We start from the raw sequence: 25,252 nt of genomic DNA on the forward strand, positions 1-25,252 counted from the left end.
GAGCCTGGGATACGAGACCCTGTTTCAGAAGGGAAAAATTAAAGACTCCAACGGTGGGAAGCTACTCTTTAGGGTCAACATGGTACCATATGTGATTCCTGGACGTCAGGGACTCCCAGCAGCGCCTGCAGTCTGTTTCATCTGGTGTGAAATAAGGGTCGTGAGGGGCTGGAGAGATGGCTCAGCAGTATTCCAGGCTAGTTAGTGGTAGGGACGCTTAACTAAGTTAAATCTGCAGTGTCACGAGCAGGGCCAGGTACACGCTGAAAGGCACCTGGACGTCAACTGCATAAAAGATTACCCTTGCCCAGCAGTGGTGGTGCATGCCTTTAACCCTAGCACTCGGGGGGTAGAGGCAGGTTAATCTCTGTGAGTTCAAGGCCATTCTGGTCTACGAGAGCTAGTTCCAGGACAGGCTCCAGAGCTCTTTCCAAAGAGAAACCCCATCAGCAAAACTCCCAAATTCTCGGGCTGCACGGCGAACATGAACTACAATTCCCAGCATGCTGCAGGAGCACAATGTTTAGCGTTGCAGAGAAGACTCCAACTCCCAGAGTGCCCCCGGCCTACCCAGCTCCTGTCTGCACGGGGTCAAAGTAGCCCAGCCTCTCGGATCTCCCGCACTCCCGGAAGAGAGTGTCCACCGCTCCTGCGGGAGAGGAAGGCGAGTTTCGCAGCCATGCTCCGCAGACTGGCCCGGACCGTGGTCCCGGGGCTCAAGGTGCCCTGGGCGCGGTGGTCTAGGAACTGGGCGGGGGTCCCAGACCAGGTGGTAGACCTGCGCAGCGACACGGTGACCCGTCCAGGGCCGGCCATGAGGCGCGCCATGGCCGAGGCGGTCGTGGGAGACGACGATTACGGCGAAGACCCCACGGTCCTCGGTGAGCCGGGCGAGCAGGCCCGGGGCAGGGGTCGTTGAGGTGACCCCCGGACGCTGTCCGTGGTGCTGAAGGGAGGACAGCGTGGACGCAGAGCTGTGCCTGGTGGCATTTGAGGATGCACCTATGCACCATGCGCTCCTGCTCCTTCTCTGGGAGAGCCTTGGTAATACAGACTCTTGGGCTCCACGTTGGACTCGGGGAGCCAGAATCTGCATTTTAACAGGTCCACCGGGTAGCTTCTGTCCACTGTCACCCAACTGCCCAGATGGGTCTTGTCCAATCTTGCAAAGAAAGGCCCTGAGGTGGCCAGAGAGGAGCTCAAGAACCCACGTCAGGAACAGGGAAGAACCAGGGTTTGAAGCAGGTCTGACTGATGGAATTACTCTCTTTCATTCACTGACTGACTTCACCAAGACAAAACCAAATGAGGGAAGGTTTCTGGGCTTGCTGCACCTTCCCAGGGGCAGAATTTCATAGCCAAGGGAGTGCTTTAGGGAGACAGCAAACCAAAGCCCACCCGGGGTCGGTAGGCACTGTTAAAGTGACCTCTAGTGTTGCTGGGGTGTGTGGGTCCAGACATAAACCGCAGATCACCACTTTGATCCCCGGAGGCCTGTTCGTGGGCCCAGGGATTATTGTGGCTGTTACCAGGAACTTCAAAGATGTTGAGCTTCTCCGTTTAGCCCACACCTGGGGTGTAAACAGGTCCCCACATCAAGGCTGGGGAGGTGCTGGCCTTCGCAAGTCTGGGAGGATGTCTTTTGAACCCCTGGGGGGGGGGTGCTGGGGCTGGGAGGAGGAAAGTGGCAGCATTCAGGGTGCAGGGAGACACCTGTGTCTTCTGGGGACAGGATCTAGATCGGGAAGCCACCACAGACTTTAGACAGGCGTTGCGCTTACCCACCAGATGCCCTGCCAGCTCCCCAGAGACTCCTCCGTGGTGCTGTGCAGAGGAAGTCTGCAGGGAAACCGCAGGGCCTCACCTGCTGGGGCTGATGGGAAAAGAAGAAAAACAGGTGTGAGGTGGGGTGGGAAAGGAGGCTCAAACCACAAGGGAGTTTCGGTGGCCTGGGGCAGGGCACTGCGGCCCAGGAGGAGGTAGCACGCAGAGGATTGACAGAACGCCTTCTCTGGACATGGCGCGTGGTTACCTGACCACAGACTACACAGATGGTGGATGGGCTCCAAGCCCTGCCTGTAAAACCGTGGGCTCTCATCTGAGCAAGTTCACTTTTTTGGAGGGAGTGGCTTATAAGGTCTTGCTGTGCAGCTCAGGCTGCCTCCAAGCCGTTGTCCTACTTCAGCAGAGTGCCTGAGTGACGGGGTACGCCATCACACTCAGTATCGGGTGCACATTGAACTGGACCCGGTCGCAGCGGCTCTGAGCAATTGTTGATAGGCATTCTGGCCCCGCCCCCTTTCTCGCTTCTCAGAACTGCAGGAGAAGGCTGCGAAGCTGCTTGGGGTGGAGCAGACCCTGTTTGTGCCAACCAACACCATGGCCAACCTCATCTCTGGTGAGTGTCCGCCCACCTTCGGAGCTGGGGTCTGCAGCTTTCTGGTGGACACGTGGCTGGGTTTCTTTTGGGTGCAGCCCGTGGTGCACCTGGGCAGAAGGCAATGGGAGGAGTGAGGTCTGCAAGTCTCTATCACTCCCAGTTCTTCCTCCTGGGTGCTGCTGGTGCCCAGAGCTGCCCGTTCCCCGGGGCCCGCACCCCGGCGCTCTCCCCTGCTGGAGGTGTCCTGCAGTGGGCCACGGCACTCCCTCAGGCGCTCAGATGCAGTGTTAGAGCGCAGCATTTGCGGTGAAGCCACGCCAGAGTTGTGCAGCACACGGCAGGGAAGCGTCTGGAGGGGTGCTGCTTCCTAACTGACAGTCTGAACTCACTGGGGCGCCAGGCTCAGCCTGGCCACTCTGAGCAGGGGCAGTGGGACCGTCTTGGACCCAGTTCCAAGTCCCGCCCTCCTCCCATCTATCTCAGTGATGGGTCACTGCCGGCGCCGGGGCTCCCAGGTCCTCCTTGGGCAGGAATGCCACCTCCACGTCTATGAGCAGGGCGGGGTGGCTCAGGTAAGGACCAGGCACCACTCCCCTGGGACTTTGGACATCCTCCCGCCAGTCAGGATGCCAGGGAAGGCACCTGCTTCCCAGGCACCAGGCAGAGAGGAAAAAGAGAAAGGCACAGGGAAGCAATCAAGGGAGATGGGAGGGAGGGCCTGGGCCCAGATATGCTAATCTGCCTCGGTGCCTTACTGCCCCCTAGTGGGCAGATGGAGCACTAGCACTCCAGAAAGAAGCTTTTGAACTGTTCTAAGCAGCAAGGGGCCCGGCAGCCTCCCCAGCTAGGACGCTGTGTGCCCAGAACAAAGACTCTGGAGCCCAGATGTGGCTCCTACTGCAGAGGAAACTTCCTGTCTGGAGGTGCCACTCGACCCATATGATCCAGTGCTCTCTCCTGCCTACAGATCGCCGGGGTGCATTCCCAGCCTCTCCCAGACATGCCCCATGGCACCTTGGACCTGAACGAGCTGGAGAGGGCACTCACTCGGGGTTTCAGGAACTCCTACCATCCAGTCTGTGAGCTTGTGTGTCTGGAGAACACACACAGCAGCGCAGGGGGCCGGGTCCTCCCCATTGACTACCTCCGCCAGGTAGGTTCCTGCCCAACTGGGCCCCTGTGCCAGGGCACTCTTGACTTCCTGTGCCCCTTGAACTGTCCCTATCCCTGGGGACGAATCCCCTCTGACGCATGCTATGGGTGCCCATCAGGGACACGACTGTCATAGGGGAATGTGTTGGTCCTAGGTTGAAAAGGGCCGGGATTTATTACTCTGGCTTCTGTTATACCTGGGGATAGAAAGTTCACATGGGGTGACTCCTCAGGTCCCAAATACACAGAGCTGCCAGGCTTCTGACTCTAGACCCCTTGTGGTTCCTCAAGATGCCGAGCTCTGGGGAGACTGAGAGATGACTCAGTGGTTAAGAACGGTTGCTGCTCTTCCAGAGGACCTGAGCTTGGCTAGATCAAAACACCTCTAACTCCAGCTCCAGGGCATCTATACTCTCTTTTAGCCTCCATAAGCAACACCACCGCACATGGCGTATACCCACAAATATACACCTAAAATGAAAATAAATCTTAAGGCGGCTGGAGAGAGGGCTCAGTGGTTAAAAGCACCGGCTGCTCTTGCAGAGGACCTGAATTTGATTCCCAGCGCCTACATCAGGCAGCTCACAACTGTCTGAAACTCCAGTTCCTGGGACTTCAGTGCCTCTGGTTTCCACAGGAGTTTGCAATCATGCAAATATCCACGTGAAGACGCACCCTAGACTAATTCACAATAGGAATAATATTTTTTAAAAATCTTTAAAAAAGAATGCCAAGCCCAGATGTCCTCCCTACCTGGCCCCTCTGACCTTTGCTCCCAGGTGTGCCTCCTGGCCCACACCTACGGAGCACGGGTTCACCTGGATGGGGCGCGGCTGATGAACGCAGCTGTGGCTCTGCGCGTGCCCCCTGCCCGCCTCGTGGAGCACTGTGACTCTGTGTCCTTCTGCTTCTCTAAGGTAGGCAGACCTCCCCGAGGCAGATGGGGTGTGGGTTCCCCACTGAGGATACAGCTGGACCCCCTGAGTCTGACAGACCCGCTGGCCCTGGGCTGCCCAGCCTCTCCCCCACCCTTCCCACCCCGCCTTCCCCACCTCCAGGACGGGCTCCAGGTTCTCTCCTCTCTTCCCTTAGGGTCTTGGTGCACCAGTCGGGGCGCTGGTCGGTGGAGCCAAAGGCTTCATTGAGGAAGCCTGGCGCCTCCGCAAAGCCCTGGGTGGAGGCATGCGCCAGGCTGGAGTACTGGCTGCGGCTGCCATGGTGGGACTGGCTGAGGCAGAGGAGGTGCTGCCAAGGGATCACGAGAATGCCCGGATATTCGCTAAAGGTGCCTGGACCAGTCCCCGCCCCACTCGCCTTCGCTCCCTACTATCTGGGCCCTCCTATCTCACCAGGCCCTACTCCATGGGCACTCACACAGGGGTGCAGCCAGCTGAGTCAGGAGCCAAGACAGCGCGGGGCCTCCAATGTAGGTCTTCTGCGCATTTTTAAAAATGTCATAACAATTCTATGATGTCCCCACACCTGAGACCCAGAGAAGTGGAATAGCAGGATCCAACTCATGTTCTCAAATGCCACATCGGGACTCAGGGTCTATTTCCCCACAAGATAACTGGGCTGCTCTCCTGCCTTCCCTGAGGGGAGGTTCGGGTACTCACCACGGTGTCTGGCTCCAGGACTCCGGGACCTGGCATCACCCATTTGCTTTGTGGATCCTGACACTGTGGAGACCAACATGGTGCTGGTGCAGGTGGCGGGGCTGCCTCCTGCAGAGCTGTGCCAGCGCCTACAGGCTGTGAGCATTGAGGAGGTGTCTCAGACTGGCCGTGCTGTGAGCGTGCTGCTCTTTCCCTGGACAGAACACTCTGTGCGGACCGTGTGGCACCGGGATGTGTCTGCTCAGGACACGGAACTGGCGCTAAGGAAGTGGGAGTTTGTGCTGAGGCAGCTGAGGCCCTGAGGTCCGGGAACCAGGAACCCTGTGCCCTGGCTAGGATTGAAGTGTGGAGTAAACTGGTCCAAGCTATTAGCCTAGTGAAGGTCCGTCCTTCTGGGGGATGACGACACCACTTGGCCTCTGAATTTCTCCACTGACACTCATGTGATGGCCTCATTCAGTCAGGAATAACGAGGCATGGGCTGGGATAAGAATGGGCTGAATATCAAGAGAAGGGAATGAATTCAGGAAGCAGACCTGGGGCTGCGACATGCAGTGTGACTGCCTGCTGTGTGTAAGCCCTGGGTTCAGTCCCTAGCACTGTATAAACAGGTGTGTTGACTCACACCTGTAATCTTAGCGTGCTGAGAAATTAGAAGTTCAAGGTCAGGCTGGAGAGACGTCTCAGAGGTTAAGAGCACTGGCTGCTCTTCCAGAGTTCATTTCCCAGCACCACATGGTGGCTCACAACCATCTGTGACGAGATTTGGCGCCCTCTTCTGGCCTGCAGCCATACATGCAGGCAGAACACTGTATAGATAATAAATATTTTTTTTTTTAAAAAGTTCAAAGTCATTCTCAGATACAGAGTTTGATTCAACCCTGGGCTACATGAGACCCTATCTCCAAACAAAATGATCCTTGTGTAACTGGCATAGTTATTAGGGACAGACTGTAAAATAATCACTGTGTGCTGTGATTACCACTAATGAATAAAGAAACTGCTTTGGGCCTGTTGATAGAGCAGAACTTAGGTAGGCAGGGAAAACTAAATGGAATGCTGGGAGGAAGAGGCGGAGTCAGGGAGCTGCCATGGAGCAGCCAGAGTCAGACATGACGAAACTCTGCCTGTAAGCCACTGCCATGTGGCAATACACAGATTACTAGTAATGGGTTAAATTAAGATGTAAGAGTTACCCAGTAAGAAGCTAGAGCTAATGGGCCAAGCAGTGTTATAATTAATATAGTTTCTGTGTGGTTATTTTGGTTCTGGGCAGCCAGGATGAATAAGTGACCCTTCCCCCAACAAAATAAAGTATTGAAGGAGCTGTATTTGTACTTTTATATCCCAGCTAAATACATAACAGAAGCAACAGGTTCAATTCCCAGCACCCACACAGTGGCTGACAACCATCTCTAACTCCAATTCCAGGGGATCTGACACCCTCTTCTGGCCTCCACTGGCACCAGGCACGCATATAATGCATAGACATATATGCAGACAAAACACTCATATACATAAAAAGTAAAAATAAAAATCATTTCAGTATTGAAGCTGGAGAGATGGTTTAGCAGTTAAGGGCACTGGCTGCTCTTTTAGAGACTCTGGGTTCAATTCCCAGCACCCACATGGCTGCTCACAACCGTAACTCCAGTTCCAGGTAGAGGTGGCTAAGAAGCTGCCATGATGTGCAGGACCATCAGGCGCAGGCGGGGACATCAGTGTGGTGGACAGTTTGGGCTACAGTGAGTGCACTGGAAAAGAGGAGGAGCCTGAAGCAGAGGACTGTCTGTCTCTCCCCTCACCCCTCAGAAGACTCCAGATATCTCTGGGCAGTGGTATTTGGGGTCCCCAAGGCCCCAGAGCTTGTCTCCTGAGGTGCTGGTAAAGCATGAAGCCAGTGCCTTCTCCTTTATTCTCCCATACGCCTTCAGGGACAGGCAGTATGCACTAACCCACTGCTGGACAAGAACCGCCCCAGATAAGCTAGTACCTTAAGCCGGCAGGAATCCCTCACTAGCTCTCAGAGTTTCTGGGACAAGGACCTGGAGTGTTAGTTCAAGCTCTGTTTCACCTTCCCAATCAATGAATGCTCTATGTGGGTCATCTGTCTCCATGGTGGCTGGTCGGTACCCCTGGTCTCATGCCTGTCTGCCTGGGCAAGCCTCTTCTCACCTCAGCCTCACTGTGGTCAGCTCCCCTAGCACCTGCGACTGAGAGACTGGGGCAGGACCTGCCAGGTGTCGTCTGCTTCTCCCCGTGTGCCCCCAGGAGTGAGAGGAAAGACCATCTCCCAGCCATCTGGAGGCTGCTGTTATGTGTGGATGCTGGCTGGGGTGAGGTCTGCATCCAGGAGACACTGAATCCTTATGGTTCAAGCTATGGAGGCATCAGAGGAGAGATGGTCAGAGGCAGCCATGGCATGGCATAGGGAAGGGAAGAGAACATTTGCAGGCAGGGTAGTGAGCCCTGTGCTGCCACGGGGCTTCCTAGCTGGCCCACATTTGGCTGCAGGAACTGAGGTGCACTCACACGGAAGGGTGAGTCTGCTGTCTGGGGGGCTTGGCTGCCACAGGGGCTGGCTCTTGTCTATGTGGACAAGCTCCCCACTTGTCTCTCTTCTCTCCATGTAAGACACATGGAACCCCTGGAGCCTGCTGTCTGTTTGCATCAGCTCTGAGCTGCTAACGCCTCCCCAGGCAGCACAGTCCAGCTACCCAGTGAACTGTGAGACAGACACAAACCCTTGGGCTAGTTACTAAGGAGACTGGCCTGTCAGAGCAAAGGCCTCGGCTAGCTTCAGTAAGTCCCATGCCTACATACACAGGCACATCCCCTCAGACAATTGTGGAGGTCTTTGCAGCCACGGTGTGTGTCTTCCCCAGTGTTACCTGGAAACCTAAAGCCACCACATCAATGGGGCTGAAATTCACAAGCTGGCTTCCAGCAGGCAGACACCTCAGCAAATGTTCACAAAGCTGAACAGGGAGAGGCCATAACTTTCCTCTAGCTCCCTGTGAGCCAGCCCACACCCTGCTGAGGCCCAAGGCTCCTCTCAGTCTCTGGAGCTAGGAAGGAGGCAGTTACAGCTGCAGGACATGACAGACTGCACACACACACACACAGGATGTCTGTGACAGGAATGCACACATGCATACAGGGCGCGTTACTGATGGCCAGAAACACGCACATTGGTGTGTGTTCTCCCTTCTACATAATGAGGAATGAGTATCTGTTACCTATTTTAAAGAATCCTAGGCTGGCCCTGGTGATACATACCAGAAATCTCAGCACCAAAGAGGCTGCGACAGGAAGCATCGAGTTTAGGCCTACATAGTAAGGCTTTGTCCCTGTGCCCCCCCCCAATAATACACATTGCAGCTGGTTTATTTGGACACTTGGCAGTGCTCTTACATGGAATGGCAAAAACAAGAACACAAGCTGGGAGGGAGGTTGCCATCAGCTCCAGTCCTCTGCCCTTAATGGGTCACATTAAACCCTGCAAAGGACTCCCCTGCTCCCTACAAGCTTCCCACATCCATAGACGCAATCAAAAGTGGCTTGGGGACACTGCTGAGACATAGCCTTAAGAAGCACTCCCTTCCTTACTACGTATCCCAGACTCAGGAAGAGTCTGCACCAGGATCAGGGTTGTTTGGGGGCTTTCAGGTACTGCGCAGCCCCTAACCTACAGCTGTCCACCGTCCAGTAAATAAACACAGGTCTACCCCTCTTATGTGACCAGAGGTGATTCAGCTCCCACCTCTGTTGTTCCAGTCAGGAAGTGGGCTGCAGGCGGCCTGTGACCTGACCCATCCACCTGCAGCCAAATCCCCAGGCCAAGCTTCTGCCTCCAGAAGTTCCTCTATCCAGGCAACCTGGGGGCAAGCCAGGCATGGCCCCAGCTCACCCAGCTGTGGCCAGTCTCAGACACGCTCCTGGCTGGTGCTGTAAAGAGGAAGTTCCAGGCCAGCAGGGCAGCAGCCCGCATCAGAACAAGGACTGAGACTTGAATGTCCTCCCTGCCTGGAAGCACTCGTAAGTGACCCACTTGGTGGCTGGACAACGAACCTAGACTATACCCTCCCACCCAGCCCTGAGCCTCCTCCCCATCAGCCTCCCCTTGGGAGAGGGAACAAAACAGAATCCAAGGGGTCCAGCCAAACTGCAGTGTCACCAGAATCCGCTGTCTGTTCTTGGGTTTTCTGGCCTGAGTCTCCCACTCTGTGATGGGAGGTGAGTGATCACCGTGGCTCAAACTGGGGGGTGGAGTGGTATGGAAGCCCTCGGCCAGCTCCTGACACAGAATAGGGCTGTGTCTCAGCTCCCAAGGGCCGGAATGGGCTTCACCTCTCAGAGCAAGAGTACCCACCTGGACACCCAGAACCCCAAGGCTCCCCACCAGGACTGTGCCATCAAGAGCTCATGACTTGCGGATCTCTGTGAGTTCGAGACCAGCCTGGTCTACAAGAGCTAGTTCCAGGACAGGCTCCAAAGCCACAGAGAAACCCTGTCTCGAAAAACCAAAAAAAAAAAAAAAAAAAAAAAAAAAAATTAAAAAAAAGAGCTCATGACTTGAGACATGGCTCTCCATCTGCCCTGTCTACCCTGGTCCTGTCCAGCTGGAGTGAGGGTGGGCACTTCCCCAACACGCCATCCCCGGGGCACCTTCCCCGGTCAGGATTCCAGCAACCGCCAAGGGTGCCTGAGCCTTCCTGCTCCCCACCACCCCGCCACACTGGGACTCAGATGACCAGAGATTGGGGCATTCCTGGGCGTTGGCGCAGGCTGAGGAACCGGGCAGCTATGAGCAAGAGCGCACCGCTGAGCACCTCCGAGGCACAGGAGCCCCAGGCCAGGGCCAGCGACCAGCCGAAGCTGATGTGCACGCCCAGGACGTGCTGCGGGCCGTACACGCGGGCCGTCTCCACAAATGCCAGGTGTGAGTAGCTGATGTAGATGCTGACTCCTGCCAGGGTCAGGGCACCTGGGGAGAGAGGGCCAGCAAGACTGCTCAGTGCGTCACCGGCAGACCGTTTGGTAGCTCTCCACTACCCCTCTCAAACACCACCCTGTTCCTAGGAGTTCCAATCCAGCCCTCCAGCCTAAGACCTCACCCGACAAACCCCCTTGTAAGCAGTCCCAGGACTCAGTTACGCTAGAAAAAGGCACAGCTCTACGGCTCACACTATCTGGCCTCAATCTACCTTAGCCCTTGGGCAGTGTCGGGGTGTGGCAGGAGTGGGTGGATTTCTGACTGCCTGCAGCCAAAGCCACGGGGAAGGCCAGTAGTATGTTGCAGTCTTGGGAGAGGCAGGAATGGGGGCAGAGGGAGTGGAATGGCCACACTCTCTGGCTTCCCCAGGAGCCAACACAGGTGTTGCCCATCTCACCTGCAGCACCCAGCTCCCTGGAATGGCGACCTGTCTCCCAGCCTGACCTCTCTTACAGCCTGTCTCCCAGGTAGTCTACTACAACTACAGATCCCTCTACCTCCACTCCTGCTATCCAGACTCAGGGGACCTCACTCCCTCCACTCCTTTCCCTGAGGGCGAAGTACACTCTGCTAAGGAAAGATGTGGTCAGCCTCCCCTAGAAGCTGCCTTCTGACTCTTTGCCTCATCCGCGTCTTCAAGGAAAATGCAGAGGCTCCCCCATGTCAGCATGGAGTTTCCCAGTTAGAATCCCCAACCCTATTACTGTTGCCAATGGCTTCCTGGGTCTTCTCGATTGGATTTTGCACTCATTCTCCTGGGTCAAGGCTGTCGCAGATATTTTGATTACCCTGATTTCACTCTCTAGAGACCTGGGTCTGAACATTTACCTGTCTCATTAGTTTGTGGCTTCGGGTTCCCCATGTCAGGCCCAATCCACTCTTAACAAAGGTCTCCTGAAGAGCCCGGTGTCCCCTGAAGGGAAGCTGGCTTGTCTGGGAGATCTCATCATTGTGGTCACAGCCACGACAGTACAACAGACCAACACAGGCCTGAGCCCAGCGATAGAGGCTGCTGCAGATGGACTCCTACGGGGCCACCTGCTCACTTTGGTGACAGCTAACCTAGGGTTGCTGTAGCAAACTGTACCAAGAAGCACTCAGTATCCTTCGGGCTCTGGAAGCCTTGGGGGTCTAACCTGCTGAAGTGGCCCTCAGGAGCCACCAGGGAGCTCTTGGCCTGATGCTAGTTATAGCCTGGGACTAGGAGAGTCAGAACCAAGGATGATATGCCCCTGCTCTCCTTGCTCTGCCTTAACCCTCACCTAGTAGGAGAGAGGAGCAGATGGGGTCAAGACCTGCACCCCTCTTCTTGCACCTGCCCACAGAGCTAGTCCTGCAGTTACCATGGAGATCCTGAAGTCTCCCAGGCCAAGAAGCTCCACCCTGGTGCAGAAACCCTGCCCCTGGGCCAGCCCTGGGGTATCTCTGCTGGAGTGGGGTGGGGTGGGCAGAGGCTCTCCAATGCTCAGAGGGGGAAGAGGGGCCAAGGCAGACCTCTGACTCACCCCCTAGCAAGAAGTAGCAGCCCGTGACAAGCAGCAGAGGGATGCTCTGGGACAGGGAGCTGAGCAAGCCACAGACCCAGCCACATACGATGAGGATGAGGCTCAGAGGCAGGACTACCATGACAGTACGGTGCAGCGCTGTGGGGAGAGGATGCTCGGGGCAGGCAGAGGAGGGGCCAGAGACAGCCATGCCTTCACCTGCTCCGGTCCCCAGAAGGGCTGAGCAGATGCGCATCTCCATAGTAACAGGAGACTCTTCAGTGGCCATTCCTCTCTGGTATAGGCTTCCTGAGGCCAGGCTGAGAGAGGCTCTGCCAACGCCCTCCCCACCCCACCCTCAGGCCTCTCAGGGGTGGTAGGTTGTCTGCGGCCATCCAACTAGAAGGCTGACTTGTGGGCCCTGTGAGATTTCGTCATGCTCTGATCTGAGCCGGCTCGCATCCTCACTGAAAGGGAACTGAAGTATGAGGAGGAGAGGGCAGGCTGGGATTCCGGCACCTGTGGTCAGGGGGCTGTGATGGGCAGACCTTCAGGTCCCCGAGGCCTTGGAAGCAGTTGAGTGGGCTGGGGGAGGTGGCTGGGATAGGGTAGTTTGGTCTCAGACCTCGAGAGCAGAGATGGCATGGGCCCAGGACTCACAGAGAAGATGCTGTATGGAGGGAGACGTCTCCAAGCTGCCGCTGGCAAACGGGTCAATCAGCGGCACACAGCTGTTCTGCCCTGAAAGTCAAGATACAAATGGGTGCTGGGCAACACGGGTGCTACAGCCTTGGAATCTTATTAATTCTTGATGTCTTCATGGAGACACCTAGACCTAGGCTAAGAAGTACAAACTGTCAAATTCCTCAGAAGCAAGGAGCAGAGCCCAGGTCCACATGACCTGTTATCTCCCATTGACACCTTCCCGCCAGACCCCAGAGGAAACCTTTTAGGAACTTAAGGAAGCATAGTGCCAGCCCCCCTCTACTTCCCACCCATGGCCACGATGGCAGCACCCTGTCCTTGAGCTTCCTCAAATCCTAGCAGCCCAGCTGTCTCCCAGCAATTTGAGGGTCGACTGTGATGGGGTTGGGACTGAGAGACTCCCTGAGGAGTAGGACCAAGATGCCACGGAGGCTTAGGAGGAGGGAGTCATAGGGGCCGGAGGGCGGAAATGGAAAGGAACGAGGAGGGCCGGGCAAGTATCCAGGAGCAGCTCACCTTCGCAGGTGCGCCAGAGCCCAGAATGCGAGGAGAGCTGCGGCGCCGCGCCGCCACCGGAGCCGCCAGTGTTCGCCACCTCCAGGATGTACCAGTAGTCGCTGGCGACAGCAGCTGCCAGCAGTGCAAAGCTGAGCAGGGCGCCAAGGGCTGCGCTCAGGAACAAGGCGGCCAGAAGGGCCATACCGGCAAGAGCCGGGCAGTAGACCGGTAGGGATACAGGGTCCAGCGGAAATCGGAGCTATGGATGGGCTGCGGCGGGTGGCAGGGAGCTGGGGACAAGGCAGTCAGGGTTCTGGACAGAACTGATCCAGGCTAATGAGGGTTTAGGCGGTGGGAGAGGTGGAAGTCTCAGCAGGAGAGGGCATGGGAGGAGTGACTAGGAGCAGTGGGTGGAGGGGGGGAGGAGGGAGAGTGAGGGGGCGAGGGAAGAGATGCTGTGCTAGGTTCTTGACTTTCCTGCCACTGTGACTGGCCAAGTGGACAAGGAAATGGATGTACCTTTCTGTGCTGGCCAGGCAGTAAGGGAAGAGATGGGGAAATCTAATGTAGTGGCAGAGATGGGGACAAAGCTGGGTTCAAATCCCAATGTTGCCACAAACTGCTGTGTGGTTGGTGCTAAGAGGACCAGAGGTCAGCCTGAGACTGCCCCCCCAGGAGGATGCAGCAGCAGCCAGTACCTGGACCATTGCACCAATCACCAATAGCTCCTAGAAGAATGGCGGGGTGGGGTGGGGTGGGGTGCAGACAGGTGGGAACATTTAGGGACAACTCGGGGTGTGCCGCATCTCAACTTCAAGTCCTGATTTTCATCAATTCTGAGGATTAATGGGATATGCTCCCCGCAGCAGGGAGAAAAAACATTGTTTCTGTGCAACTTGCTTACAGGGCATACACACACCTACAGGACATTCACGGGGCATTGTTCACAGGGCACTCACAGGTAACACACAGGGCGCACACCTACAGAGCACACGTGTACAAGGCACACACAGGGCACACACCTACAGGACACTCAGTCACAGGGCACACACCTATAGCACATATAAACACCCCTTGAGGACAGGAGTCAGATGCTAATGGCAGGAGAGACAAAGAATTGTAAAGAGTCGTCAGCCAGGAGGAACCCAGGCAGTCGAAGCTGAATGGGCTGGGTTACATTCTATATAAGGAGAGGGCTTCTGAATCATTGCCCTGGGATGGCCAGAGCCTGCAGACACAGGAGCTGCGTGACTCAGGTCAGCCAAGCCCTCACTTGGACTGTTTGGAGATACGTTATTTCTGTTAAGTTTTTGGCTTGAAGAATATATCCTCAGATAAAAGCAATCTTAGCAAAGTTATTAAAACAATATTTCAAATGGAATTCAGACAGAGCACAGAATTCTTCCAGTATTCTGTGAGCTGTTCTTTCCGCGTGCACACCAGGCCATCCTTGCCCGCATCTGCCGTGTGACAACCCCTGCAGCTGGCACTGTCCTGTAGACACCCCTGCTCTGGGGCCAGGAGGTGGCTAGAGGCTCGATGACTGGGAAAGACTGAAAACCCAGTGGGCGCTCAGAGAGCAGCAGCCTTCCCCAGGCAGGAGAAGGAGAAGGGAGACTCACCCAAACTCTGATTACAGCCGAGGAGGAAGCACAAATGACGCAAACTTGAGGTCACTTAGCTGTCATACCACAGGGCAACAATACAGCAGGAACCAGTCTTGCTTCCTGACAAAGGCTCCTTTTATAGAAAATGTCATTTTCTAGACACAGTGGTCCTGTCTCCCTCCCATCAAGCCCCCTGCCTTTGAACTGCTTTGCAAAGGTGCATGCTCCTGCTCCATCTCAGGTAGGCAACAGCCATGCCCAGGCCACCGCTACCCTAGGGAAGTGACAGCAAGAGGCACCCACACCATCCTTGCACTAATTCCCTCAAGCTGAAGGGGCTGGAAGGCAGCCTGCTGGGCAGTCCATACGCACTTCACTTCAACCCTGGGTTCTGTGCAGCGGAAGCCACTGATTGTCTTCAGGGCAGCAGGCACTGGTCCCTGAGGGGCGGCTCTAATGAATCCTGCCAGTGTACTTCCCCAACTGGACCCAAGAGACACCGGGTACAGTCTGCAAAGGTGCTGCTTTAGAACAACCCAATATTTGTTACTTGTCCCATCAAATGTGTAAGCCATAGAAGGGAGGCTGTGTGCTGGCCTCTGGCTGCTAGAGACTCTTCCAAGCCAGCAAGATCCATCATCGCAGATGTCAAAGACAGGTAGGCTTCTGGGGGAAGACGTCCAATCTTGAGTAACAAAAGCAAGGCTGTATCCAAGCCTCTTTTAACTAAGCCACATTCACAGCTGGAACAGGAGTCAGTTTCTAGTGGCAGCCATCTGGCTGATGAGCCTCCTGCCCCAGGCTAACTGTGACTATTGTCTTCAGCCTGAGTTTGGAGAAGCAATCAAAACTGTCAGCTAAATGATCCTCCAGCAGCTGGGCATCAGCTATACGATAGCTCATTTTACTGAGCTTGGCAAACATCCTCCCTCAGAAGAACCTCAAATTACTGCCCAAACGGCCCATTCTGCAGGATGCAGCTGGCTAAGCCCAGAAGATACACGGGCTAGAAACAGCTTTTCGTCTTCCTTAGATAAAGAAGATTGCAGCTAAGCCTCTGCTCACACATGCTAAGGAAGCACTTGGCTGGATCCATTGAGAGATGTGACCACGACCAGGAGACAGTAACTGGAATGGGTGGTCCCAAACCAAGTGGAACCCACAGGTCTGTGAGGCGCCACTTGCTGAGCTGGCCAGAGAAAACAGAAAGAGCAGAGGAACTGGAAGAGTTAGACAACAGAGCCACCAGCACAGGTGTGAGAGGCAAGGACCCACGTCTAGACAGCTGCCCAGGGAGCCTGCCGCCAGCCAGGGCTTTGCTGTGGGAAAGATGTTTCTAGCACCTCCTTGGTGTTCAGAAAGCGAGTGGGAACTTTGTAAGCTAACTTCAGGAAATGGGGTCTGATCCCTCCCTGCTGAGATCTGAGGAGCCCCATGGACCGAGCCTGTGAGCAGAAACCATGTAGGTGTGCTGGCTCCTGAGTCAGAAGGTGCTCAGTGCCGAGAGGAGTGGGGCTGGCCACCCACCAGGCTATGCTTGCCCACGGCCTTCATGAGCTCTCACACCTTACATTAGCTATGCTCCCCTCTACTCTGATTTCTGTGTGGTGAGGTGGGAACAGAGGCCCAGCTCCTACTGTGTGTCACGGTTCCCTTATTTTTCCTTGAATTACTGTTGCACAGAGCTGTCCTAAGGCCTCAGGAGGTCACCAGAATGGATGTCTTGATGTGTGAAAATATTCTGAAGAAAGCACTTGAAGGAAGGAGTTTCCTGTGCTCACAGCTCAAGGTGCAGTCCGTCATGATGGGAGTCAGGATGGCAGGGTCGGGAAGGACCCCACATCAATTAGTGTGATCACAATGATGCCCAAAAGCCCATTACCTCCTGGCCGACTCCAGACCTGCCAGGTTGGTAACACATCCATCACACCTTCCTTGCAGAGTTTCATTAGGAAACGAAAGCCTGCCTGACAAGAATCACGCTGTAACCCCAGTTCCTTTACAACTGTCCAGTTCTGCAGCTCGTGCTGGGATTGCAGCTTAAATACCACTGGATTTACGAGCTCCTAAGACGAGCAGCACCGAGAGCAGTGGCACAAGCCAGTGTTTCAGCACCTGGGAGGTAGGGCAGCAGGACTGAGTCCAACAATGTCACAAAAAAACAAACAAGTCATTTTCCCAAGACAGAGTTTGCAATCGCTTTTTGATGATTTTATTCCATTACCCTGCGGTAGAAAACTCACATCACAGGACAGATGATCTCCAGCACAACACATCACCACACAGACGTGCTAGCTACCAGTATGGAGATGCCAAGACCAGAAATGCCTTGCTTAGGCGCCTCCCACCCCATAGGTCCTGCTACTGGACACTGCCTGCCCCTCACTCACTCCTTTCCTTACTGCTTCAGTCCAGGTGACAATAGAGCAAAGCCAAAAAATCAAGAGAGATAGGCATACAGGCTGAGCCACTTCCAAGCGAAGACAAAACTAGTATTTGACATCCAGTTTTAAAATACCATCTGGGCTAGGACAGCTGGGACACGTGGCTCCAATGTGGCATGTCACTCGGGCCCAGGTCTCCCCAGGAAAGGCTCACTGCAAAGCAGCCAGTTGCTCAATGGAATGGCGGATGGTCTTTGCAGTTTCTTCAAATTCTTTCTGCTTGCTGTTGGTCTCCTTTGCCTGCAATAGTGAACATACACATTGGCCTGGAGTGGCCTAGAGGGAGGGGCTTGTCAGGCAAGAGTGAAGCCTCGTTCCATTACCAGCGGAACAAAATTAAGTACAATAATTACTAAAAGAAATGTTACTATTTGTGTATAGCTTGAAATTGAACCTAGGGTCTTATGCATAATAAGCAAATACCCCCAACATCTGCTTTATGTTTTTAAGAAATAGGGATTCATGTTGCCCAGGATAGCCTTTAATTTACAGTCCCCCTCCTTCACCCAACCAAATTAGCTGAGACTGTGCCCTAGGATTGTACCCTATACCACCAAGCCAGGGTTAAAGAGAACTTAATTTAAAAATACTAAATTGACAAGGAAAAGCCCCTGGAAAATGGCTGTGCTCCTTGTGGTGGGCACTCCACAGACCCACAGGGAGCTGCAGAGGGCTCAGCAGGTAACGAGCACTGGCTGGTCTTCCAGAGGACCCGAATTGAATTCCTGGTACCTATATGGTGGTTCACAACCATAGGCGGCTCCAGTTCTAATGGATCCTACGCCCTCTTCTGACCTCCACAAGCAAAACACCCCACACAAATAAAATAAAGTCTAAATAAATAAATGGTAGTGCAGGCCTTTAATCCCAGCCCTTGGGAGACAGAGTCAGGTGGCTCTCTGAAGGTGAGGCCAGTCTGGTCTACACAGAGATGTCCAATGCAGTCAGGGCTATGTGGTGAAGCCTTATCTCAAAAAACAAAAATGGTTGAGTCTGGAGAGATGGTTCTAAGTTAAGACACTGGGTGTTTGGTGTCATTTCTTCTGAGTGCCTTTCTCTTGACTCTGCCCAACTTGTATTAAATATCTTTATTAAACCCAACTCTACTTCAGAAAAAGAAAATCAGTAACAAAAATGAATACTAGGGACTTGGAGCAGCATCCCCAGAGTGTCTGAGCATGCGCCAATCAATCCCTCCTCCAGACAACAAACTGTCACCCTCATTGTCTAGTGTCACAGCTATTTTGTAACGACCTCCACCAAGGAACACAGCTTACAAGCTGAAGAGAAACCTTCATAACCATCACAGCAGGTCCTAGCCTCTGCCTTGCAACACAGAACAATACCAGGACCAGGTCCAGGTCCAGCTGGCAGCCGGCCTTCCAGCTTCAGGGTCAGGGCAGAATATCTGGCTCCTTCTCAGTGCTCTGCCAGTAAACCCCTCCCAGAATCTTCCCCCTAAAAGGTTGCCAAGTGTAACACGTAAGGACACAGGCTACCTGGTGAAATTTGAATGTCAGATAAGCAGTGAACCATCTATGCAAACTATGCTATGTTCACATGGACTCTGGCCAACCTAACTCTTCAGGCTTGGCTGCACGGGAGCCTCCTCCCTGGGGACTCACCATGCCACCTGCCCTCCCAAGGAACTCCACGTGAATGGACAAGCAGCAAAGCTCAGCTGGTCCTCTGCTTCTGCCCCCTTAGCCAACTCTACCCGCACTGCTGCCACCACAGGAGGGTCAGCCCGTGTCCCTGGCTTCCCACAATGGTTGCCACTCAGGTGAGGTGATCCTACTCAGGTCTTCTGACTGCACAGCCCCTGTCTATCTAGCTGCACGTGCTCCCCAGGGGTGGGAGCACTTCCTGAGGCAGGGCCTGCAGGGCTTTGGGGGAAGTGGCTTTGTTCTCTGTCCTTACTCTCAACTATACATACAATTTTGTTCTTGGCTCTTTCTTTCTCCAGTTTCAAGAATTCACTGAGGGTTAGTTCTTCAAGCTGCTTCTTGACAGTCAGGAAGGCACACCCAGGCGAGTGCTTTTTATGCTCCTCTCTAGAAAAATCAATAAACCAACATGTCAGAAGAGCCAGTGGCTGCGCATCACTGACAACCCATCTCCCATCATCATGGCTGTCCTTGGCACACCCTGCTGTGCATCAGGTCCAAAATGTATCCCAGGAACACCCCACACAGCCTAGCTTCTCTCTGCTGGGTCTTCCCCACCCTTAAGGCTAGAATATGTTTCTGGAGTCTTTAGCAATCAGTAGAAAACGTTGTATGATTCAAATTCAGAAGAAAAGCTGGAGAAATGGCTCATGGTTAATAGCACTGGCTGGTTTGGCTGGTTTCCCAGAACCTGGGTTTGGATCCCAGCACCTGAAGGGACTGTAGCCAGCCTGAGCCTGGCTGGCAAAAATGGCTCTGGCAGGGCTTGCCCCCCCCCCCCCATCCCTCTGCCTTGCTAAAATCCATTAGATTACATTCCTAAAGCTAGCCCCCAAGGTCTATTCCCTCATTTAACCACTTCCTCCTCCCAAGGCAGACCACCAAAGTCCAGCTATCAAAACTCCCCTTTGGCTCACCTAATTAACATGCCCAATTAAAATTAAATACCTCATCCTAACACCGGAGTTCCCCTTTACCTTTATAAACCGCCATTTGCCTATGTGCCACAAATGTCTCCTCTCTATCTAGGCAGTCCTTTGTCCTGTGCAGATACCCCTGCCCTCTGCCTTTACCCCTACCCCCTCTCCCTCTTTTCTATCTCCTTCACCACCACATCCTAGCCCATTCTAACACAGACCTCCCAGGCGGCGGTGGTGTACACCTTTAATCCCAGCAGAGACAGGAGGATCTGAGTCCAAGGCCCGCCTGGTCTGTAGAGTGAGTTCCAGGACAAGCTCCAAAGCTACAGAGAAATCCTGTCTCAAAAACAACAACAACAACAAAAAAGACCCCTGCAAGGTCATTTGCTGCTGTTTTTCTGCCTGAGTCAGAAAGCAGTCACTGTAACTTCTCTTCTGTTTAATAAAGGAGCTCGGTGAAAACAGGTGGTGTGGGTGTGGTCCGTGCCTAATCCAGGGTCTTGGAGAAAGACCCTGCTGTGTGGGAGTCCCCTTCAGCTCCCACCATCTGTAACTCCAGTTCCAGGAATTTGCCCTCTGAAGGTACCAGGCACATACATGGTGTACTGACATACATGCAGGCGAAACAATCATATACAGAAATTTAAAAATTAAATAAACTCAGAGGAATTACATGTCAAATCCCTTTAAAATCTGAGCCACCCAAATGGCTCAGGAGGTGGGGATGCTTGCTGCCAAACCTGCTCGCCTGAGTTCAATCCCAGGGACCCACACAGTAGAAACAGAGAACTGACTCCCCAAAGTTGCCCTGACACCCACACTCACCATGACACCAGCATCCACACACACATAAAACAAAACACAAAGTAATCATAATATATACAAAAATCTGTGGCTGGAGATGGGATAGTGGTTAGGAGTCCTTGCTGCTCTTCTGCAGAGCCTGTCTTCAGTTCCCAGCATGCCACATCTCATAACTGACTATAACTCCAGCTCCTAGGGATCTGACGCCCACACCCAGAGCAGAAACTAAGACACACATGTGTGCGCTAATCAAAAACAAACAAAACAAAAAACCGAATCTTAAAATATCTCCGGTTAGCCCCAGCATTCGGGAGGCAGAGGCAGGTGGATCTCTGTGAGTTTGAGGTCAGCCTGGTCTTCGGAAGGAGCTCCTGGATAACTAGAGCTACATACCCATCTCAAAAACAAACAAAAATCAAAACAAATATCGCATCAGATAAAAACCATCCAAGTTGGCAGTACTAGAAAAACTTAGGCAGAAATTGAAAATTCAAGACTAGTCTGAGCTATGTAATAGGTTCAAGAACAACAATCTGGAACACACAGCAAATTAGAAGACCATGCTCTCCTACTAAATTCAATTTTTTTTTTTTTACCCCAACTCCAGTTCAACCCAAAAGGTTCCCAATGGAACCAGGGCACCAGGAAACACATTGCAAGTAACCTGTTGAGACTTACAGAGGGTTGTCATCTGGTTCCCAGCCTTCCAACTCCTTAAAGCAGAAAAAACATTGGGCCAAGTCAGGCTCATTGTCGGTAGGGCAGTGAATGAAGCCAGCTTCCGCCATCTGAAAACGACAGCACAGCTCGTGAGCACAATCAACAGGCTGGTTTTAATTCTATCATTCCCAGAAGTCGTTCCGGGACGAGAGCTGGGGCGGCCTCTTTGGAGAGAGTGGAAAGAGGCCGTGTCTACCGGACCTAATGACAGTGGGGCCCACAGCCTTAGCGACTCAGAAAGAAGAATGGGGAGAAGTGGGGCGGCCTCTCCGAGGACAAAGCAGTCGTCCCGTTCCTGGGCAGAGCAAAGCAGCTTAGCTCACAGTGCAAAACGAGGGTGGGACTCCTGAACCGGGGCCCAACCCCTCCCGCCGAGGCGCCCCGAGGCGAGGCGAGCTCACCCGCTCCGGGGTGCAGGAGCAGCCCTCCAGGAACGGCCAGTTCTTGAAGGTGGACATGCGGTGGTTCATGAGATACAGCTGCCAGGTCGGGGGCAGAGCCGGAGCCCCCATGACGCTGCCCCTGCAGCCGCCGCCGTGAACCACAGCCCGGCCGCCGTGAACCACAGCCCGACCGCCGGAGAGCGCAATTCAAACCCCGCGGGCGGCGGCGCGCCGGAGAGCATGCCGGGAGCGCCCCGCCTCCCCGTCGCGGCGCGCGGCCTTCTGGGAGTGGGCGGGGGCGAGAGCGCCGCGCGGGCCACGCCCTCTACGAGGCCTGAGCCGCCTTCTGGGCGCGGACGGCGCGCGCGCGGCGAGCAGGGAAAGGCCCCGCCCCTTGAGCGGCGGCGCGGGGCCTTCTGGGAGTGGCCGGCGCGGGGCGTGCTGGGAGTTGTGTCCTCTGCGACGGTGCCTGCTTGCTGGTCCGCCCGGGAAGTGTGAGCGGCAACTGCTTCGCTGCCTTCAGTTTGCTCTGCGGGCTGTCTGTCCTGCCTGCAGCCGACTTTCTGTTTGCAGGCTCCGGCTAGCTAGATACGTCCACAGCCCCACCCAGCCCATACCGGAACCGAGAAGAGACCATCGGCTTGGCTCAGACTAAAGGGGAGCGGCCACACACCTCCACAGCGAGTCCGGGCGCAGAGCAAAGCTATGGCTTCCTGAATACGACTGCTGGCTGAGCTTGGTGCTGATGACGCAGTCTGACAGCAGGCCCCTTTACAGTGTTTCTGTTCCGGTCAGGCCGCCTGAGGTTGCAGTGGCTTCTAAGGAGCTGCTGGCTGGGCAAGTCCCGAGACACAGACCTCTTTTCTACAGGTTAACCTTTGTAGGCTCCCTGCCAGTGGAGCGATGTGGGCCAGATCACCTCACAAATTGTGAAGAAGTACAGGACCCCCATATGTACGACCAGACAGCAAAAGAGCGGTGTTTGTCAGGCTCCAAAGAAACCTGGGACAAGTACCACCTGTGGCTGCTCCCGGCTCTTCTCCCGCTACCCTGAACCCAAGGGCTGAGCTGAGCTTCCCCTAGCTTCTCTTTTCAGCTGCATGCTCTCTTGGTCCTAGGCCCTCTGTTTCTCTCTCTCCTCCTCCCTGTCCATGGCCAGGTTCAATCTGGACTCTTCAAGAGCCTCTGGCTGTACTTTGCCCCATCTACAATGAAGCCCTGAGCGGTCATGTCCTCGTTTTCATTCGTTTTTAAAGGTCTCAGGCGCTGCTGTGTGTCATGAGCCGTTGTGGGCCGTGACACAAATGCAGCAGATGGTAACTGATAATTCACATGTCAGCCCACCAGATGAGTAATTCTCTGATGGCGAGAACCCTATTCAAGCAAGGCTTTCGGGACGCTGGCTCTGGAAACCACTTGCTTCTGTGTGTAAATTCACATGTGCAAAAACAGCCGTGGAATCTCCCCAATGCCACGCATTTTCATGCAATTTGCACATGTAATCTCATGATTACATCTCAATCCTATGGGTACATATATCTGTAGGTAAGTCAGGAAAACGACTTCTCATTAAATTGTATAATTTTGATATATAGAAAATATACTAGGATATGCTTCATAGCCAAATCTATTATTCCATGAGGACTATAGGACACTTAGGCTCTGTTTTCAGACTGGCATAGAGAAAACAGCAATTTTTCAGTCCCAAGACAAGCCACATACAATTTATCGATTCAAAGCCTCAAGAGCAAATTCAAGCTAGACTCCTCATCTTCATAAAATCTTGTAGTTAATAGTATTTATGATGAGAGCATATTTACAACGTACAGTGATTGTTACACAGCCTTCACCATGTGCAATTGCACTGTTTTCTGATAGATTTTATTCTTCTCTGACAGTGTCCACCGTTCTGAGCTGGGTAAGAAGCTGGCAGGCTGGGTTTCTTTCTCATCTTAATCATAAGAAAATTATGAGAATTTTGTGAGACAGAGTTGGGAAAGGAAAACAGAGATTAGCAACGGTCACCTGGGGTCAGATGAAAGGGCCAGATTGTGCCTGCACTGTCAGTCAGGCCAATTGACGTCCCAAGAGTCCTTGTTCTCTAAAGCACTGCATAGTGTCACCACACTGTGAGGTTAAGGCATTTGGATCTTAGCTCACCTCAGACTGTAAAACAGTTGAGCGGCTTATAATTTGTGTCTATGCAAAAGGTGTTCATTAATTTCATTTTTAGACCAGGCAAGCCTCAGACTTAGAGATCCGCCTGCCTGTGCCTCCTGAGTGCTGGTCATCTGCTAGCCAGGCCTGTCTGTCCTTCAGCGCACTTTTTTTTTTTTTTTAGACTTGATAGGTGTTTTGCCTACATGTATGTATGCAGTGCCTGCAGAGGCCAGAAGAGGGTGCTGTATCCACATGTGTGTATGCAGTACCCGCAGAGGCCCGAAGAGGGTGTCCATTCCCTTGGAACAGGAGTGAGCTTCCATATAAGTTCTGGGTACTGAACCCAGGCCCCTGCAAGAGCAGCAAGTGCTCTCTTCACCACTGAGCCATGGCTCCTATTCCAAGATGATTTTTGGTTTTGTTTTGTTTTTCAAGATAGGGTTTCTCTGTGTAGCCCTGACTGTCCTGAAACTCATTCTGTAGACCAGGTTGGCCTCCATCTCAGAGATGAGACTGCCTCTGTCTCCCAAGTTCAAGTGCTGGGAATAAACGTGTGGGTCACTACTGCCAGGCTGTTTGGGTTTTTACAGTCAGTGAGAGAGCTGGGTAAAGGTTTGTGATGGTCAAGGTCTGACCAGGCGTTCCTACCCCCACCCCGATTATTCAGTAACCAGCTTCAAACCTCCCAACCTTTGTCAGTCACTTATGTAATGGAACCTGTCTGTTGACCCACCTGTTCCTGCTCTAGCCAGGTTATTTGGTGGGTAAGTGGAGACTCAGAGCTACTGGGAAAAACCTGGAAGGTAGGCTGGAGTGATGGCTCAGTGGTTAAGAGCATTGCCTGCTCTTCCAAAGGTCCTGTGCTCAATTCCCAGCAACCACATGGTGGCTCACAACCATCTGTAATAAGGTCTGGTGCCCTCTTCTGGCCTGTAGGCATACAAGCAAACAGAATAATGTATACATAATAAATAAATAAATATTAAAAAAACTGGAAGGTGCCTGGGTCCAGGTGAAATCAGATTCTGGAGTTAACCTACTGGATGCTAGGCAACCCGAGAGACCCAAGAGAGGTCTGGCTTCCCAGGCAGTCAGAGCAATTTAATAGGGCCTCCCTGCTAAAAACACCAACAACCCTAAGTGCACACGAAGGGCCAGTGGCCAGGGCAGGGGTTCTGGGTTTCCAGAACCACCTTCTGTAGTCTGAAGCCAGGGGCAGGGCCACTGGGGAACCAGGAAAAGACCATTATCAAGTAGGGGCCTAGTCAGCGGGCCAACTCTCCACCATTTTCAAAGCAAGGAGACCAAGTAATGGTAAACTCTTCAGTCTGTTAAATAATTTCATAAAAACCTAGCCAGCTGATGGTAGCATACGCCTTTAATCCCAGCACTTGGGAGGCAGAGGCAGGTGGATCTCTGTGAGTTCGAGGCCAGCATGGTCTACAAGAGCAAGTTCCAGGACAGGCTTCAAAGCTACAGAAAAACCCTGTCTCGAAAAGAAAAAAAACCTAAGGAAAATGATAAATAAAATAATCTGCTGCCTTGCCTGTTGTAACCGGCTGCTGGAGATGAAGGACACAGTCTCTCCTGTCCTGTGAAGACGAGGCCTTCAGTCAGCCCCACAGGCCTTCTGTGACTTCTTTTAAGCCAATAACTTCTTTTGGGGGGGGATTTTTTAAATTTTAAAAACAATACCTTTAATTTTATTTTTTTTAC

General features: G+C 53.5%; 3 protein-coding genes and 1 long non-coding RNA gene across 4 annotated transcripts; 1 reads left to right on the forward strand and 3 right to left on the reverse strand.

Moving 5' to 3' along the window:
• The first annotated feature begins 484 nt into the window (after nucleotides 1-484).
• Nucleotides 485-5,524, forward strand: LOC119811053 (probable low-specificity L-threonine aldolase 2). The gene is made up of 7 exons (XM_038324620.1): nucleotides 485-881; nucleotides 2,315-2,398; nucleotides 2,864-2,952; nucleotides 3,348-3,533; nucleotides 4,312-4,449; nucleotides 4,625-4,817; nucleotides 5,167-5,524. The coding sequence occupies exons 1-7, from the start codon at nucleotides 485-487 to the stop codon at nucleotides 5,448-5,450; spliced, it is 1,371 nt and encodes a 456-aa protein (XP_038180548.1). The 3' UTR covers nucleotides 5,451-5,524.
• Nucleotides 5,525-9,893: 4,369 nt separating this feature from the next.
• Nucleotides 9,894-13,033, reverse strand: Tmem235 (transmembrane protein 235). Its single transcript, XM_038329154.1, has 4 exons — nucleotides 12,850-13,033; nucleotides 12,289-12,369; nucleotides 11,650-11,787; nucleotides 9,894-10,135 (listed from the first exon to the last, which is right to left on the reverse strand). Exons 1-4 carry the CDS (start codon nucleotides 13,031-13,033, stop codon nucleotides 9,894-9,896), a joined length of 645 nt encoding a protein of 214 aa, XP_038185082.1.
• A 3,671-nt stretch (nucleotides 13,034-16,704) lies between these two features.
• On the reverse strand, nucleotides 16,705-21,586 carry Birc5 (baculoviral IAP repeat containing 5). Its single transcript, XM_038328004.1, has 4 exons — nucleotides 21,395-21,586; nucleotides 20,952-21,061; nucleotides 18,819-18,936; nucleotides 16,705-17,122 (listed from the first exon to the last, which is right to left on the reverse strand). The coding sequence occupies exons 1-4, from the start codon at nucleotides 21,503-21,505 to the stop codon at nucleotides 17,033-17,035; spliced, it is 429 nt and encodes a 142-aa protein (XP_038183932.1). The 5' UTR covers nucleotides 21,506-21,586; the 3' UTR covers nucleotides 16,705-17,032.
• A 1,655-nt stretch (nucleotides 21,587-23,241) lies between these two features.
• On the reverse strand, nucleotides 23,242-25,252 carry LOC119812908. The gene is made up of 2 exons (XR_005285128.1): nucleotides 23,806-25,252; nucleotides 23,242-23,756 (listed from the first exon to the last, which is right to left on the reverse strand). It is a non-coding gene; the product is annotated as an uncharacterized LOC119812908 (long non-coding RNA).

The sequence above is a fragment of the Arvicola amphibius genome, chromosome 4 (assembly GCF_903992535.2).
Source record: "Arvicola amphibius chromosome 4, mArvAmp1.2, whole genome shotgun sequence".
Taxonomy (NCBI): domain Eukaryota; kingdom Metazoa; phylum Chordata; class Mammalia; order Rodentia; family Cricetidae; genus Arvicola; species Arvicola amphibius.